This window comes from Diabrotica virgifera, chromosome 2 (assembly GCF_917563875.1).
Source record: "Diabrotica virgifera virgifera chromosome 2, PGI_DIABVI_V3a".
NCBI classification, from domain to species: Eukaryota; Metazoa; Arthropoda; class Insecta; order Coleoptera; family Chrysomelidae; genus Diabrotica; species Diabrotica virgifera.
In genome coordinates, this window is record NC_065444.1 from 198,603,372 (window position 1) to 198,620,802 (window position 17,431).

The following is a 17,431-nucleotide window of genomic DNA, read 5'->3' on the forward strand; positions in this document are numbered from 1 at the left end:
TTACAAATCAGGCGTCGACAGCTGCAGCATTTATAGATGTAACTTCAGCGTTTGATAACATAAATTTAGATATTCTTTATAAAAAATTAGTAGATCTTGGAATGCCACTTAAAATTTCAAATTTCATTGTATCCTTGTACAAGAATAGATGGACTTACTTAAAAATAAACGAGAACCTTTTACCACCAAGGTTAACGAGTATAGGTATACCACAGGGTAGTATTTTAAGTCCACTTCTCTTTTCATTGTACAATATAGATTTAGAACATATAGTACCTCCACACTCTAATATTTTACAATTTGCAGATGATGTTGTGTTGTACACCTCCCATTCTTCCCTAGACATTTGTAGACGTCAACTTGAATTTACATTAGATTGTGTAAAAAATGATTACCATTCTCTAGGCTTATCCATATCAACCACAAAGACTGAAATTTGTTTTTTCTCCAAAAAACGCCAAATTCCTCAAGGCACCTTCAAATTAGGTAGAATAGAATTTCCGATAAAAAATTGTGTTAAATATCTTGGGACGTATTTGGATCGTAAATTGTTATGGAAGGATCAAATTCATTCTATTATAAAGAAAACAGAAAATTCTATGAATATCCTTAGAGCTTTTTGTAGAACCGGTTGGGGAGCTGACCCGAATATTGCATTGCTATTCTATCGCTCAATGATTCGACCAATTTTCGACTATAGTTGTCATTTATACGGGTCTGCGTCAACAGGATACCTTAATAAAGTTGAAATCCAAAGAAATAAATGTTTGAGACTCTGTCTCGGTTACTTAAAATCTACTCCTATTACTATTATTGAGATTGAAGCTAAGGAACCACCACTTACTCTACGTAGACAGTTTTGTACAGATAAGTTTGTAGCTAGAGCTATCTCAAAAAACGTCAGCTACTTAAGGACTATTCGTAACTTGAATATATTAGATTTAAGCCATAAATATTGGTGTACTAAAAAAACCCCCATATACGTTGAAAGCTACAGGTGGCCTATGTTTCAATATATTTTTACTGATGGCTCCAAAATTCAAAATAAAACCGGATGTGCAATATATCACTGGAATTCTGAATACAAAGAATCATGCCGATTGCCTAATGAAGCTTCAATATATACTGCCGAATTATCAGCTTTATTACTTGCGTTAAAATATATAGCCTCTGTTGGTATGGACAATTATATCATTTTCACCGATTGTAGAAGTATTGTGGACAAACTCACTTCTATCCAATCGACAAAAAATCTAAACCACATTGAGATAGAAATTAAGAGTCTATATTATGATTTTACTTCCTCGGGCAGTTCAATTATTATTTGTTGGGTGAAAGGACATTCTGGAATATTAGGAAATGAAGAAGTCGACAAATTAGCTAAATCTGCAGCTTTAACCAAACAAAACATAAGCAACATACTTCTACCAGTAACCGATATAGATAATATCAGTAAAAACCATTGCAAACAAAATTGGCAACGTGTATATAACCAAAGTACAACGGGAATAAATTTTAGAAATTGCCAGCCACTAATTCCCAATGAGAGATGGTTTAAACAAGAATCAAATAGGCTATTTATAAAAACAATAAACAGAATGAGGTCAAATCACGCACTAACCCCAGCATACAAACACAGCATAGGTATCAGTGATAACCCATATTGCGCCTGTGGTGGAGTGGGAGATCTACAGCACCTCATATTGGAGTGTGGACTGTACAGACAAAATATTAAAGTAATGTATGAAAAGTTAATTGATCTAAATTGTCCATTACCTGTCAATTTAAACGAAATTCTTTTTCCAAAAAATAAGCAGACGTTACAATGTCTTTACGAATATGTAACGTCCTGTAAATTTAAATTTTAAATAGGCTTAGATAATAAAATTATAAAATTGTAAAAATATCACACAAAATTGAAAAATGTATCCATTAAGATAGTATAACACTCTGTAAATTTAGATAATAAGTAGGCTTAGATATTAACTTAAAATTGTTATTGTAATACCATACAAAAAAACACAAATAGTCTGGCTAATTAGCTCTGTCAAAGCCATCAATAAAAAAAAAAAAAAAAAAAAACACTATTTCCTAAGACATGCTTCCGATCGGAACTAAACATCAAATTCTGATTTTTGTCTTCATTTAGCTTTCAGACCAGTATGCAAAAACGAGTTTTTTGCTTTCTGAGTATCACTATATCTATTTTAATTTTTAAATTATGTTGATTAATGCCAGTATTTATGATATGCGGACATATAATTAATGATACATTACTATTTTTGTTGTAACAAAGATACACCTGTGTTATATCGCTAAACGAACTGAATACGACAAAGTATGTCACCACGACAAGGTACGCCTTTTCTATCGATTTCTCCCAGATCCAGATATTCCATTTAAAAAATAGCGGCCATCGGTACTTAATTCTTTGATTTTTCAAATGTTTTTTAGGCTTTTTTAAGACAGGGTAACTTAATATTCCTTATGATCAATGAGAACTGTATTGCATAATAAATCAAATAGCAAACACGTGTTGCTTTGGGCCTACTGAGTAGAACACTGAAAAGACAAGAACTTACGAAGAAACTTGCCGATCAAAAAATTAACCATCTTCAAATTAATAATCTTTTAATTTGATCTTGGGATACTAAGGATCCTAAGAGGAATATTGGCAAACACAAATAGGTATATTTTATATCAGGTGGAAAAACTATTACCCATATTATAAAATAAAAGAGACTAATAATATGTGAAGTCATTCATCAGCACGTCTTACCTCTACAAAACGATTTTGAATTTCATTAATGTTACCAGACCATTTCTTTATAACTTTGATGGCATTGTTGTCGGTTGATATTAGCTCCATACTCTGGTCCTGTTTGGAAATATTAGTAACGAAACCCAAAATCGAAATATTCAGATGAGACACAAGCTTTGCCCCATTCACTATGAACCGAGGTGGAGATGATTTATTTGGTTTAAACATTTTTATAATTTGATAGTAATAGATACTTGTATTACTGAAATGGTTCGAGATGATTGTTACTGGATGGTTTTTGTTATGTCAATAAATAATGTAGGTACCTAAATGGTTTGATTACGGTCATGCAATTGGTCAGAATCACCGTCAGAATATTTTCTTGTAGGTACCTAAAATAATAAAAATTCCAAAGGGCCTTGTAAACGATCAAATTATTTATCAAATTTCACGTGTTTGTCAAATTATTTGATAGTGTGCCGATGTGTTTGATGGTCTGAAGTGTTGTGTGTTTTTTATGAGAACGTGAAGTGAAGTTTGTCAAATTTATCAAGCAAATCTGATCGTTTACGGGACCTCTGTTAATAGTTTTATTAAAGTTGTAATAATTAGTTATTAAATAATATAGGTAACATCGATAAAATGTGTAATTGATTTTAAAACAAAATAATGGAGCAAATATGACCAATACCAAAAAATTTCAAGAAGAAAACCAAAAACTGTGTTTTTGCGTCTTATTGATTGTGAAATAATTCATATTGAAGATCTTTAATTATTTGGTCTTGAAGACTTAATCATATTTCACAATATGTCCACAGAGTAAATACATTACATATGGCCTCTTGCTCTTGGAATATATTAGGACTATTAAACCAAATCTCTCACGAATCAACAGCAGTACCTAATAGCTTGATCCATAGAAAAAAGTGTTGTGTGATTTGGCTTGATCTTCCAGAATATTTATTTATATGTATCCATAGGCGCCCATACCCATGTGGGGCCGTGGTCGCCCTGGCTTTTCGGGTGCTTTAAACTTTAAACTATATTCACGTCTGTCCCCCCTAAAAATTTTTATATGGGCGCCCATGCATGTGTTCTACTTCTTTATGTAAAAAAATATTTTAATAAATAGTTAACTATTCTTCTTTGTATAAAGCAAACTTCCTTCATTTGTTATATTTTTGCTAACTGCACGATTTTTGTACAGTTTAAATAAAGCGCCAAGAGATAGACAAACAAATATACCCATTTTCTTTTGTGGTATTTTTCTAACCTAACTTTTCTAGTTGTTTATTTATCTTTTATTGTTTACAATCATAATTTTATTGTTAAACAACAAATAATATTGACTGCTAAAGTATTATTTATTGTATAGTAACAGAATAACACGAAGTAAAGACTATTCTACTTCTTTTTTAGTGAACAGTTTTTCTTTAGCCTTGGCGAGACTCGGAAAATCTCGCTGGCTCGGAAAATTTCGATTCTATTTTAATGTTCATTTCATTTTTATATAAATAACACTGTTTGATACTCTCCCTGATTCATTAATGACCTATTCCAAGCACGTTTTTTTGATATATACAAAAAGTAGAAAGACATCACTTCCAATAATGCGGAAAATTTGAATAATCCCGGAAAATCCTTGTATTTGTCAAAGGGTTGGCAGGAGCTGGGTTAAAAATACCTTCTGACAGTTGACACACATTTTCTTGTGATAAATCAATATATTATCTCGGCGAAATCCCGATGGTTTTTAGAAATAGTTTTAGATTTTTAGGGTGAGTAGATGTATTTGTTGACAAAGTGAAAATGAAATGGGGGCCCCACACTTGGATTTATCAAAGCTGTCTCGTGCTTTTGGCCTTGTGGGGTGTTTGTTGCGAATTAGGTAACCCTTACCAAATATTAGGGGTGTCAAGATCAGCCTCTCAGCTGGATATAAGAAAGGCCTACAAACAGCTTGTTAAAGAATGGTAAGTTACAAGCGCGGCTCCTCCTTAGGGTCAATTGGTCAATGACCCCCCTAAAATAATCTCATAAAAATACCAATTTTATTAAAAATATCTTTTATCTAAAACTTCACTCTGAAATACTCTCAGCAGTCTGCATTGGCAAAACAAATATAATAGATATAATAACGTCGCGCCTCGCGCTATACACAAGCCCGTGGCTGGGCCGTATTTTAAATTGTCTACATACAGTTCTTATGGCTTATGGACAAATGCATGTAAAATAGAAAAGAGACGGCAGATAGCAATTTCGTGGGCGAGAGTGGGAGTGACCTTTCCGTCGTATACCTGTAGTAGAGTCGACGGCCTCACGTTTAGTTAGTTACCGTCTGCTTGTTCAATGAGAAGGTCATAGACTATTTTGCAGAACTAAAGGATAGAAGAATTGACTTAAAATATAAAAATATTTAAAGTAAGTTTCGTTTTAATAAATTTACAATTTATTATACTATAAATATTCCTATCTATATATCAGTCAATAACCTGTTCATACCATTTTTCCTATATTTTTTAAAAGATTTACTCTAAAAAAAGACAAATTTAATTTTCGGAAAACTAGGGTAAATAGTATTGAGTTCTATCTAAGTCTGTATTTTTTATCTAAAATATAAATGCTAAAAGATCTTTTAAATACTTTAAAAAATCAACAGTTTGAAGTTTTCAAACCAAAATGACCCCCCTGAAGATTGACCCACGAGCCGCCGCTGGTAAGTTACTTCTTAGCTTGTAAATATTTATTATTAAAGGTGATTTAAACTTGTGCTGGCACACATTTTATGCTACCTTTTTACATACTATCATAATTAATACTAAGCATATTTTAAGCATTTGAAATTATACATGTTTTTTTTATTTGAACTTGTACAAAAAATATAAGTAAAGCTATTAATTTGCTTTTATAATCTTTATTACTGAACTAAACAGAGAATGTTCTTTCCGGAAAATTAACCATTATGTACCTATAATTATTATTATAAGGGCAAGGCACCACCCTTTGACAGATTAATAATTATTTTCTATGTAAGATTTATATGCAATTGGGAAATATCATCTTTTTCGGTGGATAAATGTGTTATTTATTCATACTTATTTAATTTTTTTAATATTGCTATTCGCTTCGTGCATGACTGATGCTACACCTAACGTCGTCAGTTGACATTTTTGGTAACCACAATTTGAACTTAGACATACATAAATATGATAAATACTGTGAAGTTGCAAATTATTCATAATTAATTTTTAACAATATTTTTCCAATTTATGTATAAAATGGATGTAGTACAGTGGAACCTGCTTAATTCGAACTTCCATAATTCGAAATCTTCTTTAATTCGAATTTTTATTCTGGTCCCTAGCATTTCCTATATAAGTAATGGTAAAAAGTCGTGAATAATTCGAATTATATTTTGGATAATTCGAACTTTTCTGCTATCTTTTCTGAATATCTTAGAATCTTTTGTCATTACTGAGAAGCTAAATTCTAAAAAGCAGCTAAAAATTTCAGATCTCTGGAAAAAAATAAAGTCGGTCTTTTTTATAGCTTGCAAATGTTTTAATTGGTATTTTTGGCCGAATTTTGTTAACCAAATTTTTTAGGTTGACAAAACTCAGGCAAGATTAGGAACAAAAACATCTCCAAGCGATAAAAATGATCAACTACTGTTTTTTTGCTGATCAACTACTAATATTTATCATTTGCAGATGTTTTTGTAGGTAATCCTTGTTTTCGTAGATAATTAGAATTTTTTAACGTTATCCTGAGATTCGAATTATCCAAGTTTCACTGTATTAAGAATTGGGTTTCTAAAAAATTCATCACAATTTATCTTTTCAACCCCATTTCAGTAGTGCTGAAGAGTATTTCAGAGTATTTTGCTATAATGCTTGTTTGTAATTGGTCCAACCGCAGGCAAGTTTACTCCGTGGAATTATGAAATTTTGACACTATTTACATTTATGAAATTTTGACACCATTGACATTTAACATTCATAGGTTAATTAAGTTATATGGGCGATTTTTTGTGCTTTCTGAGTTATTCATTTAATTCTCAGATTTACATAAGAAAACTGTTGTGTTTAGAACTCTTTAGCGACATATTATTGTTATTAGTCTTATAAGTTGTCCAATACTGATTACTGGATTATCATCGAGGGCCGATATGGTCAACCAAAAAAGAAGATGAATATGGTGATGTTTATGACATTATTGGGTGTGAATCTGTCGTTTGAGTTAACTCTTCCTAGTTTAAATCTGTTCTCTAATTTATATGTAATTATTACTTACAGTCCGTCTACTTTACTTACCGTTGCACGTCATTATTTACGTTAGATATCTAAGTTGACATTTTTTGCCCAATTACAAAAAATTCTTGAATTCATTTTAAATCAAATGCATCACACAATTTTTGCGGAAGTGGATTATTGGGACCGTGCAAGTTCGGCAAAGCGACCTCTATTTCTACGCTCTGCACTTTTATTCGCACTTTTAATTATATTGGCCAATTATATTAGTCCTGGTTGCTGGATAATTGTCAAGGCCATAGTCCAAAAAAAATAATAAGAAGAAAAAATAAGATGCAGGTTATGTTTAGCAAACGTAAACAATTGTATGTAGTAAATAAAATTAGTTATTAAAATGCAGTACTGCAAGCAAAATACAATTAATTAAATTTACCTTTATATAATAATTGCATATCATATCAATATTGTCCAGATCAACATCAAAATACGACAAATGAGCTGGCTTATTGGTCGAAAATCAAAACTCAATATTGAAAATAAACTGCTCCTGTATAAAACTATGATAAAACCAATTTGGACCTATGGTGTTCAACTCTGGGGATGCTCAAAGCCATCAAATATCAAGATAATACAAAGAGTCCAATCAAAAATATTGAGGATGATATTCAACGCACCCTGGTATGTAAGCAATAAAACCCTACACGAGGACTCAGCTACACCCTTGGTAGAGGAAGAAATTCCAAGGATCACAAAGAGCTACCTTGATGGACTGAGAAGTCATCCAAATGATGAAGCAAGACTGCTGAACACTCCTCCCGAATTCGCAAGACGACTGAAGAAACTATGGCCAACAGATTTAATAAATTAAATATATACATATTGTGATCAAATGTAAAAAATTATAATAGGAGGGTTGCCACAGGGCAGCTTCTCCCTCATGTATTTAACATTCAAACTATTTGCTTATAGCTTCGATGAAGCAGATTGTAAATGAAAATATGTAATAAAAAAAAAAAAATATCAATATTGTGGAGCAATATATAATTTTTCTGCGTCAATGACAGAAGGTATGAAATAAACGTCAATTTGACAATTTCAATTGACAATATGAATTATTTAAGATAGTTGCAATATTTCTCCGCGACTCGCGCACGGTCGTTTCTCGTTTCCCTTCCAAGTACTTGCACACCGCGAATACAGCAAAACAAATTAATATTCAATGTAAATAAATAAAAACTTTAGAAATAGAAAACAAGAATTAAGTTATAATCTTACGTTAAAGTACATAATAAAGACAGTAAATATAATGAAACAAATACTTATAGTAAAGAATATAAACAAATATGAAGTGTCATCACCGCAACTGTCAAATAAATGTTACCAATTTATGCCAAAATATCACCTTCGTTCGATTATAGTTACAGTGTATTCCGAACAAATGTGCTTCATAAAAACGCTTTACAATCCATTTATACAGGGTGCCCCGAAAAGATTGGTCATAAATTATACCACACATTCTGGGGTCAAAAATAGTTCGATTGAACCTAACTTACCTTAGTACAAATGTGCTCATAAAAAAAGTTATAGTCCTTTGAAGTTACAAAATGAAAATTGATTTTTTTCAATATATCGAAAACTATTAGAGATTTTTTATTGAAAATGGAGATGTATCATTCCTATGGCAGGAATATCTTAAAAAAATTATAGTGTGTCCAACACATAAAAATTTTATGGGGGTTTTGTTCCCTTAAACCCCCCAAACTTTTGTGTACGTTCCAATTAATTTATTATTGTGGTACCATTAGTTAAACACAACGTTTTTAAAACTTTTTTGCCTCTTAGTATTTTTTCGATAAGCCAGTTTTTATCGAGATGCGGCTTCTTTTTTAATATATTTACATAAAAAATGTATGGGGATTTTGTTCCTTTAAACCCCCAAATGTTTGTGTACGTTCCAATTAAACTATTATTGTGGTAACATTAGGTAAACACAGTGTTTTTAAAACTTTTTTGCCTCTTAGTCTTTTTTTGATAAGTCACCTTTTATCGAGATGCGGCTTTTTTTCAAAATATACCTAAAAATGTAAATTATAAATAAAGGACATCGCACACATCTTATGGAAAATATAATGTCACTCAAATTCAATAAAATTTATACGATTAGATTCGTTTTAATATAACGATCAATTCTTATCATTGCGCCAACTCTTAATTATGATTAATTACGGAGCAAATTGCAATTAAAGTTTATCGAAATCACATTTTTGGAGTCCATAAAATGTTAGTTTACAATCATTATTGCTCTGAGTGCTATTCATAACAGCTTAAATCCCGCTGGCCCTAAGCGGATTAGTGAAACTAATCCGCTGATTTATGGAGTACCGAAAATCTGGGTATTTTAAAATATTTTTTCTCTCTCTAACTTATGTACCTACCCATTTGATTTCAGATTTATTTATATCAATTTCTGCTCTTATTTTTGAAAATAGAGAGTTGGCGCAATGATAAAATTTGATCGTTAATTTAAAACGAATCTATTGGTATAAATTTTATTGAATTTGAGTGACATTATATTTTCCATAAGATGTGTGCGATGTCCTTTTCAGATTATTAACAGGTATAACATAATAATCGTACTTAACCATATACAAATATGTGGTGGATTCGACAAATATTGAAAATATCTCAATAAACACTGGCTTATCGCAAAAGTAGTAAGAGGCAAAAAAGTTTTAAAAACATTGTGTTTAACTAATGGTGCTACAATAATAATTTAATTGGAACGTACACATAAGTTTGGGGGGTTGAAGGGAACAAAACCCCCATAAAATTTTTATGGGGTGCACAAATTTTACTTCAATTTTTTTTTAAGATGTTGCTGCCATTAGAATGCCACGTTTCCATTTTCAATAAAAAATCTCTAAGAGTTTTCGATATATGAAAAAAAAAAATCGATTTTCATGTTGTAACTTCAAAGGGCTGTAACTTTTTTTGTGTGAACTATTGTATATAGGTAAGTGGGGTTCAATCAATCTATTTTTGACCCCAGAATCTGTGGTATAATTTATGACCAATCTTTTCGGGACACCCTGTATAAATTAAATGAAACATATTATTGTGTATTTCTTTAAGTTAATATTAATAGAAATCTTTAAATATTATTTCTACGCGTATATAATAAAATATGCCTAGTGGCTGTAACGCCAGTATACTCGGTAAAGTGATTCTAAAAAAGAACACACCTACCGCCTAAATATTTCTTGTTGGTATCATGTGACGGCTCGGGCTATGACGCGGATGACATGCAACGGTAAGTACATTAGATGGAACCATATGTTAAACTTTTTTATGATCAATTTTAGGAAAAAAGTTATTCTTTATAAAGTGCTCTGCATGGTCTAGTCTAAAACATAACATTCAATCATCAGATATCAAATTTTATCAACAGTGTACGAGGTATGTCAAAAAATATGAATTTTGCTCAAGAGGAAAGTTCCTTTATATTTCACAATATAGAAAATTGTTATTAAGAAAAGTTATTTGAAATTAGAAATTATGTTATAATAATAATATGCAATTACGTTCTTCTAGTTAAAAAAATAATTTTTTAAAATTTTTTTTTCAAATTACTGATACCATACATTATTTTTATTATGATAAGTCAGTTATTAGTAATTCTATGAAAAAAAGTTATCTTTATAAAAAGGTCTACATAGTCTAACAACTAAGATGCAATTATAAGATATCAAATTTTATCAATCTTATACTAGGTATGTCAAAAAATATGAATTTCGCTCAAGACTCAAGTACCTTTATTTTTCACAATATTGAAAATTGTTATTATAAAAAGTTATTCGCAATTTAAAACTATGTTTCAATATGCAATTACATCCTTCTAATTGAAAAATAAAGGTTGTTTACTCTTGGGCGAAATTCATATTTTTTGACACAACACGTATAAAATTCATAAAATTTAATATCTTATAACTGCATCGTGTATAAAGGTCTGCGTAGTCGACTATGCAGACCTTTTTATAAAGAATAACTTTTTTTCGTAAAATTAACAATAACAGAGTTATCGTAATAAAAATGATGTTGGGTATCCGTAACTTGGAAAAAAATTTCAAAATATATTTTTTTTCAATTAGAAGAATGTAATTGCATATTATAAAAGTTTTTTTAATTCCAAACAACTTTTTCTAGTAACAATTTTCGATATTGTGAAATATAAAAGTACTTTCCTCTTCAGCGAAATTAATATTTTTTGACATACCTCATATACTGTTGATAAAATTTGATATCTGATGATTGAATCTTAGGTTTTAGACCACGCAGAGCACTTTATGAAAAATAACTTTTTTTCGTAAAATTGATAATAAAAAAGTTTCCCATATGGTTCCAAGTTACGCAGACACACTGTATAAAAACTACACTTACTATTTTGGCTATAAAGTACAGCGGAACCTGGATAAGTCGTATTAATTGGGACCGCGGCCGATCCGGGTTATCGAAAATCCGGGTTAGCCGGAGAATATGGTAAAAAGTAATAAAACACAGTGTACTTACAGATAAACTCCATTATAATTGCAAAAACATGAAATACATATGCACAGCACATCTAAATTAAGTACATTTGTATACAGTATTGTTCATTTTTTGGTAAAAATCAGTCAAACTGAAAAAATGTTTGTTTTGTCTGATATTTTTTACCAACATTTTTTACCATCTTTGATAACATTTATTATACAAACAATGATACTAACATTATACAGGGTGTCCATAAACTCTACCGACAAACGAAGACAGGAGATTTTTTAGATAATTTAACCCTATTCACCAGGGGCGTGCGGTCCATGGAAGCAAGGGAAGCATTGCTTCCTTATGTTTCCATAGTAGGTAATACCGTACCAACTTTGTAACTGAGATTATTAAGCAAATGTACAAATACATAAGCAGGATTTAAGGTTGCATACGACAAAATAATTATATAGTAGGAGCAGCAAGCAACCAGAAAAGACAAACGTATTTTACTCTATTATTGTCATACAGTAATGCAGTAAATAACAAAGGGATGAAATACTCGTAAGCAGCGCTGCATGCTGCTTCTAGCTTTCCTTGTAATACGTGGACCGGCGGACTCATGATCGTCTTTTTGCGGTGGTACTCGGAGTTATGTCGGCATAATAATCTGATTTCAAATTTGCTTCTCCCCAGCCTATGTAAAAAGCACCGGGGTTACACGCTGAGTAGCGAGGTTAAATTTCGGGCATATCTATCCTATATAAGCAATTCTGTCTATTGCATACATGAAGATATTTTGTGAATTTAAATGGGATTTCTAGCACTTGACGATGGTGGGTTCGTCGACTGATTTTGTGGAATTATGAAGATTGATTTTATTGAATTATTTATATAAATATTTATATAAGTATATAAATATTATTTATATACGTATTTATGTAAGTATATAAATATTATTGTTTTGGAGATAATATTTATATAAGTATATAAATATTATTGTTTTGGAGAATGGTGAAACTGGGATACAGAAAGCATAATAAATAGCTCGAGAGGATTTTTGGATAGTTTAAAAAATGATTTTAATTTTGATTTTGTAATCTAGCTTTTTTCTGAAATATGTCCATTATCGGATAATTTATTTAATGTATTGCAAAGCAAGATAAACGAGTTTAGTTTCTGTGTAAAAAAATTAGCAAATTTAAAGATCTTATTAACAAAAAGAGAGATGAATTTGAAAAATACTGGAATATGATGGCAAGTTTTGACTCTAAATGGAAACACATACGTACTGCTAATGTTGGAGATGTTTAATCGTGCTACCTCCGACTATACTATCAGATTTTAGATCAAATATTCCAACAAATTGAATGGAAAAATAATGCCAGTGAGTTACTAATGTTTTTAAAACCAACTTATTCTTTGGACAAATCATATTCGAAGGTAGTGAAATTATGCGAGTTAGTACTGACCATTCCAACTACTAGCGCCTCTGTAGAACGTGGTTTTTCAACTCTAAAACAACTAAAGACTTACTTGCGAAACTGGACAGAACCAGATCGACTCTCTAATTTTTCCGTTTTAGCAATTGACAATAATTTGGTTAAAAAAATGTCACAATATCCACGTTTGTACACTGAAGTTATAGATCAGTTTGCGAAAAATGGTAGGAGAGTTAAATTACATTATAAGTGAGTTTTTACAATCTTTTATAAATTGCTTCCCTGGGTTCAAATTTCACCGCACGCCCCTGCTATTCACCTAGTCCGAAAATGCTTCATAAGGGAGCTAGAGCTCTTTGAAGATGGCGTCATGTAATTAGTTTTTCTTAAATAACTCCAGAACGCTTCCATTTAGAAAAACGAAAATTGGTATGCATATTTACTTTCCAGAAATGAATCGATTCCATCCATTGTGAATTTCTAGTACCGGTCATAGGCGTCCGTTTTGGGTAGGGCAACGGTTATTTTATCGCATAACTTTTTTGTCTTTAACTTTTAAGTCTTTTTGACACTGGATTATTAAATTGTGAGGTATTCTAGTACTAAAAGGTACTCTTGCTTTAAGTCGGTAGGACACACCGTTTTCTAGAAAAATCGATTAGAAAGTTTTTCGCTTTTGGAATTTGAAAAAAATTGAAAAAAATTTTCAAAAAGAAGACGATGTATTTTACTAACTTAAAGCCAGAGTAACTTTTAGTACTCGAATACCTCATAATTTAATAATCCAGTGTCAAAAATGCTTAAAAATTAAGAACAAAAAGTTACGCTATAAAATAACTGTTGACCTACCCAAAACGGACGCCTATGACCGGTACTAGAAATTCGCAATTAATGAAATTGATTCATCTCTGGAATATTAATAAATGTACCAGTTTTCGTCTTTCTAAATAGGTTTTTTTGAAAATTTTTTTTTTAAATTCAAAGAACGAAAAATTTTCAAATCTATTTTTCTAGAAAACGGTGTGTCCTACTGGCTCAAAACAAGAGTACCTTTTAGCACTAGAATACCTCACAATTTAATAATACAGTGTCAAAAATGCTTAAAAATTAAAGACAAAATAGTTATGCGATAAAATAACCGTTGCCTTGCCCAAAACGGACGCCTATGATCGGTACTAAAAATTTGCAATGGATGGAATAGATTTATCTCTGGAAGATAAATACGCGTACCAATTTTTGTTTTTCTAAATAGAAGCGTTCTGGAGGTATTTAAGAAAAACTCATTACAAGACGCCATCTTCAAAGAGCTCTAGCTCCCTTAGGAAGCATTTTCGGACTAAGTGAATAGAGTTAAATTTTCTTAGAATAATCTGCAGAATCTTCTGTCTTCGTTTGTCGGTAGAGTTTCTGGACACCCTGTATAGAATCGCCAAAATGTTTGCCAACTACTCACGCTGACATCGTTTCATGTATCCCCACCATGGTCACTCACGGAGTGAATATGCTTAAAACTGACAAGAAGGAAAAACAAAAAGGTCCACATGTCCACAATACCCAAGTAAAGACTTTAAAGGTTATTTGTTTAACCCATTCACGCTCAAACTATTTTTTTTTCAAATTTCAAAATTTTTCTTATACACATGATAGTTAAAAGCGCAGATATAGTATGTCAAAATGTCTTAACTGTTGAGGAGAACATATTCATAGTATGAATGAGTTCAAAACAGGTCTGAGAACTAAAATTTAAAATTTATTTACATCTAATAAAAAATAAAAACAAGTTTAGTTTGTATGATACTGTATAAAACAATTTTTACACAATATTAAAGTACATTTTGCACAATATTATATTGGTGGTTTGAGTTGGAAGAAAACAATTGTCCTGGCTGCGTAACATTAGACAATGGACAGGTCGAACAATCAAGGAATTGTTTCATATAGCTGCCGACCGAGAAACATGTCATCAGCTTGTTAATACAACGATAGCCAATGCTTGAAAACAAGCACGGTACACAAAGAAGAAGAATTGGTGGTTTGACTGTACAATTTTCTCCTTGACATTGTCTCTTCACATTTTTTCCTTTCACATCTAATCTTACATCTATAGAAACTTTTGATGATGATGTGCTGGGTATTCCTACTATACTTGTTGACTTCTCGTACTAAGATTTAATTTTAGGTAGGGAACTGCTACAGATCCTTGAAAGTGTAATAAAGTAATACATATTTGACTTATTGATTCGTCTGTACATAAGCCATTAATTTACTAATACCATATCAATCAATTTTCACTAAATTGGTACAGAACTTGGTTCAGTAAAAGTGCATTCTTTTGAAATGAAGCTTCTATACTGGCGTTGTATTAATTTTTCTCTATAGTAAAGTTCTGAGGCGATCACCATGAAAGCAGCGGTACGAAATAGTTAAAAGAGACAATTTATGTGATGAGGGGAGTAAGTTATACATATCAACTTTTTCAATTTTATTAAAATCTATAACAAGGATATTAACTAACAGCGGTTTTATGTACTATCGAATGTACAAAATATTGTTAAAATAAATACATTTTGTAAACCTATGATTGTAAAAAAACGAAAAAAAAAAAGAAAATAATACATTAAATACCTAATAAAATTACTTTATTCAATTTTAAAAACATTTGAAGTTTAAAAATACAGAGAACATAGTAATGAAGCTTCACACTAGTCTACAGTACCGCCTCTGTACCACTTATCTTTTATATGTTCTTCTGTGAACTATTTTTTAGAAAGTTTTAAGTATTATTATGCTTATGAATCTGTTCATAACTTTGGTGACCTACATATTTATATTACAATTAAAATTACTTTAAATATTTGAAGGCATCCTGATAAGTCAAACCATCCCAATGCCGAGGAAAGATTTGTAGAAATAAAACAAGCTTATGAGCTATTATGTGATCCTGACAGGAGAAAAAGATATGATATACATGGGATTACTGAGGATGACTTCTATAGAAGGCCAGACTATGCGCCTTTGCACACAAATCATCCCTTTGAGGATATTTTTGCCCAACATGGGGCCCATTTCAATTTCCAGGAGAATGATATAACATTTTTCCACAAGTTGTCCATAACAACAAGGTAAGCTTATCTTATTTATTGTCATTATGTACACTCAAAAAAATTTAGTTCGTAATATTGATTAACAGTGATTATTGAATAATATTTCGTTCTAACAACAATTTAATTTGTTGTTTCAACGAACTTTTGGACATTGACGAATGTATTTGGTTATTGTCACAATGATTGAATAATAATTGTGAAAATAACTAGAGTACATTAATCAATAACACTCAATTTATTTAGCCAATAACTTAGTTTCGTATATTTAATAAATAATGTTAATTGTGGCAGCAACTCACTTTCTTGATTTCGTACATGACAAGCAATTACCTTGGTTTATCGTGACAACGTACAGATTTTATTAAAACAATGTACAAATGTTGTTAATATAGAGTAATATATGATTATTGTAAAGATGTAAACTGATTGTTGAGACAACAAATGCATTAATCAATCGACTACTGCGTTTAATGTCCACAATTAATGCGTTCATTGTGACAATAATCGTAGTTGTTGAGACAATAAATGTTTTGCTTGACCATTTGAAATGTAACGGCTTTTCCTTATCGTGATACCCCTAGCTTCTGTGTTTTAAAAAGAATTATTTGTTAAACAATGCTGTTACCTCTACCGAAGTGCCGGATATTTCGTTTCCAAGTGTAGTCCGTAGTAGAAGGAAGTTTTCGTGTGTCTCTTATCGTGAAATATTTTGAAAATTTAAACGCAGAATAAAATATTACTTACAGTATTATCGAGGCTCTGAAGTCACTGAGAACTTCTATAATGATTATTTTAATAAGTCACAGGGGTGAAAAAGAGAAAATTTAGTATATTTAATTTCAAATATACCATTCAAAAGAAACTTTTTGTTTATTCTAAGGGACTTTCTGCCCTCGGTAATAATGTAATCTTTTATTCTGCGTTTAAATTTTTCAAAAATACTTATTACTTTTCTCAGGATTCCAAAAAAATTAATGCGTTTAAAAAGAATTCTATCGAAATTTTGCACCTGCGCTCTCAAAAAGGATTAAAGTGTTATACATTTTTGGAATCACTATTTCAAACGCTTTTAAATGAGCTGTCACATGACGTACTTTCCCATTTAAAAAAATCAAAGTTACGCCTGTCACCTGAAGAGGGATCGTGTAAAGTTCGAAACATTGATGTTATAATATACTTTGATTATTTTAAAAATCGACCTGTCCGAGCGTTTTGCTTACGTGCTAAAAATAAATAAGTTAATAAGGGTGTGGGGGGAGTGTAACACTTATTCCAGTGCACTTTTTATTTAGCGTATGGACTTTTTCAGTACGATAAATACACAAATATAATATATATTATTCAAACACCAAAACA

General features: G+C 31.0%; 1 protein-coding gene across 1 annotated transcript in view; it reads left to right on the forward strand.

Annotated features, from left to right (window-relative positions):
• Positions 1 to 4,109: 4,109 nt before the first annotated feature.
• Positions 4,110 to 17,431, forward strand: part of LOC114328116 (dnaJ homolog subfamily C member 16) — a 99,163-nt gene continuing 85,841 nt past the window's right edge. Inside the window, exons 1-2 of the mRNA XM_050644137.1 lie at positions 4,110 to 4,734; positions 15,833 to 16,093. Of these exons, the coding sequence (XP_050500094.1) occupies positions 4,571 to 4,734; positions 15,833 to 16,093 (425 nt within the window). The 5' untranslated portion in view covers positions 4,110 to 4,570. The remainder of the gene's footprint in view (positions 4,735 to 15,832; positions 16,094 to 17,431) is intronic.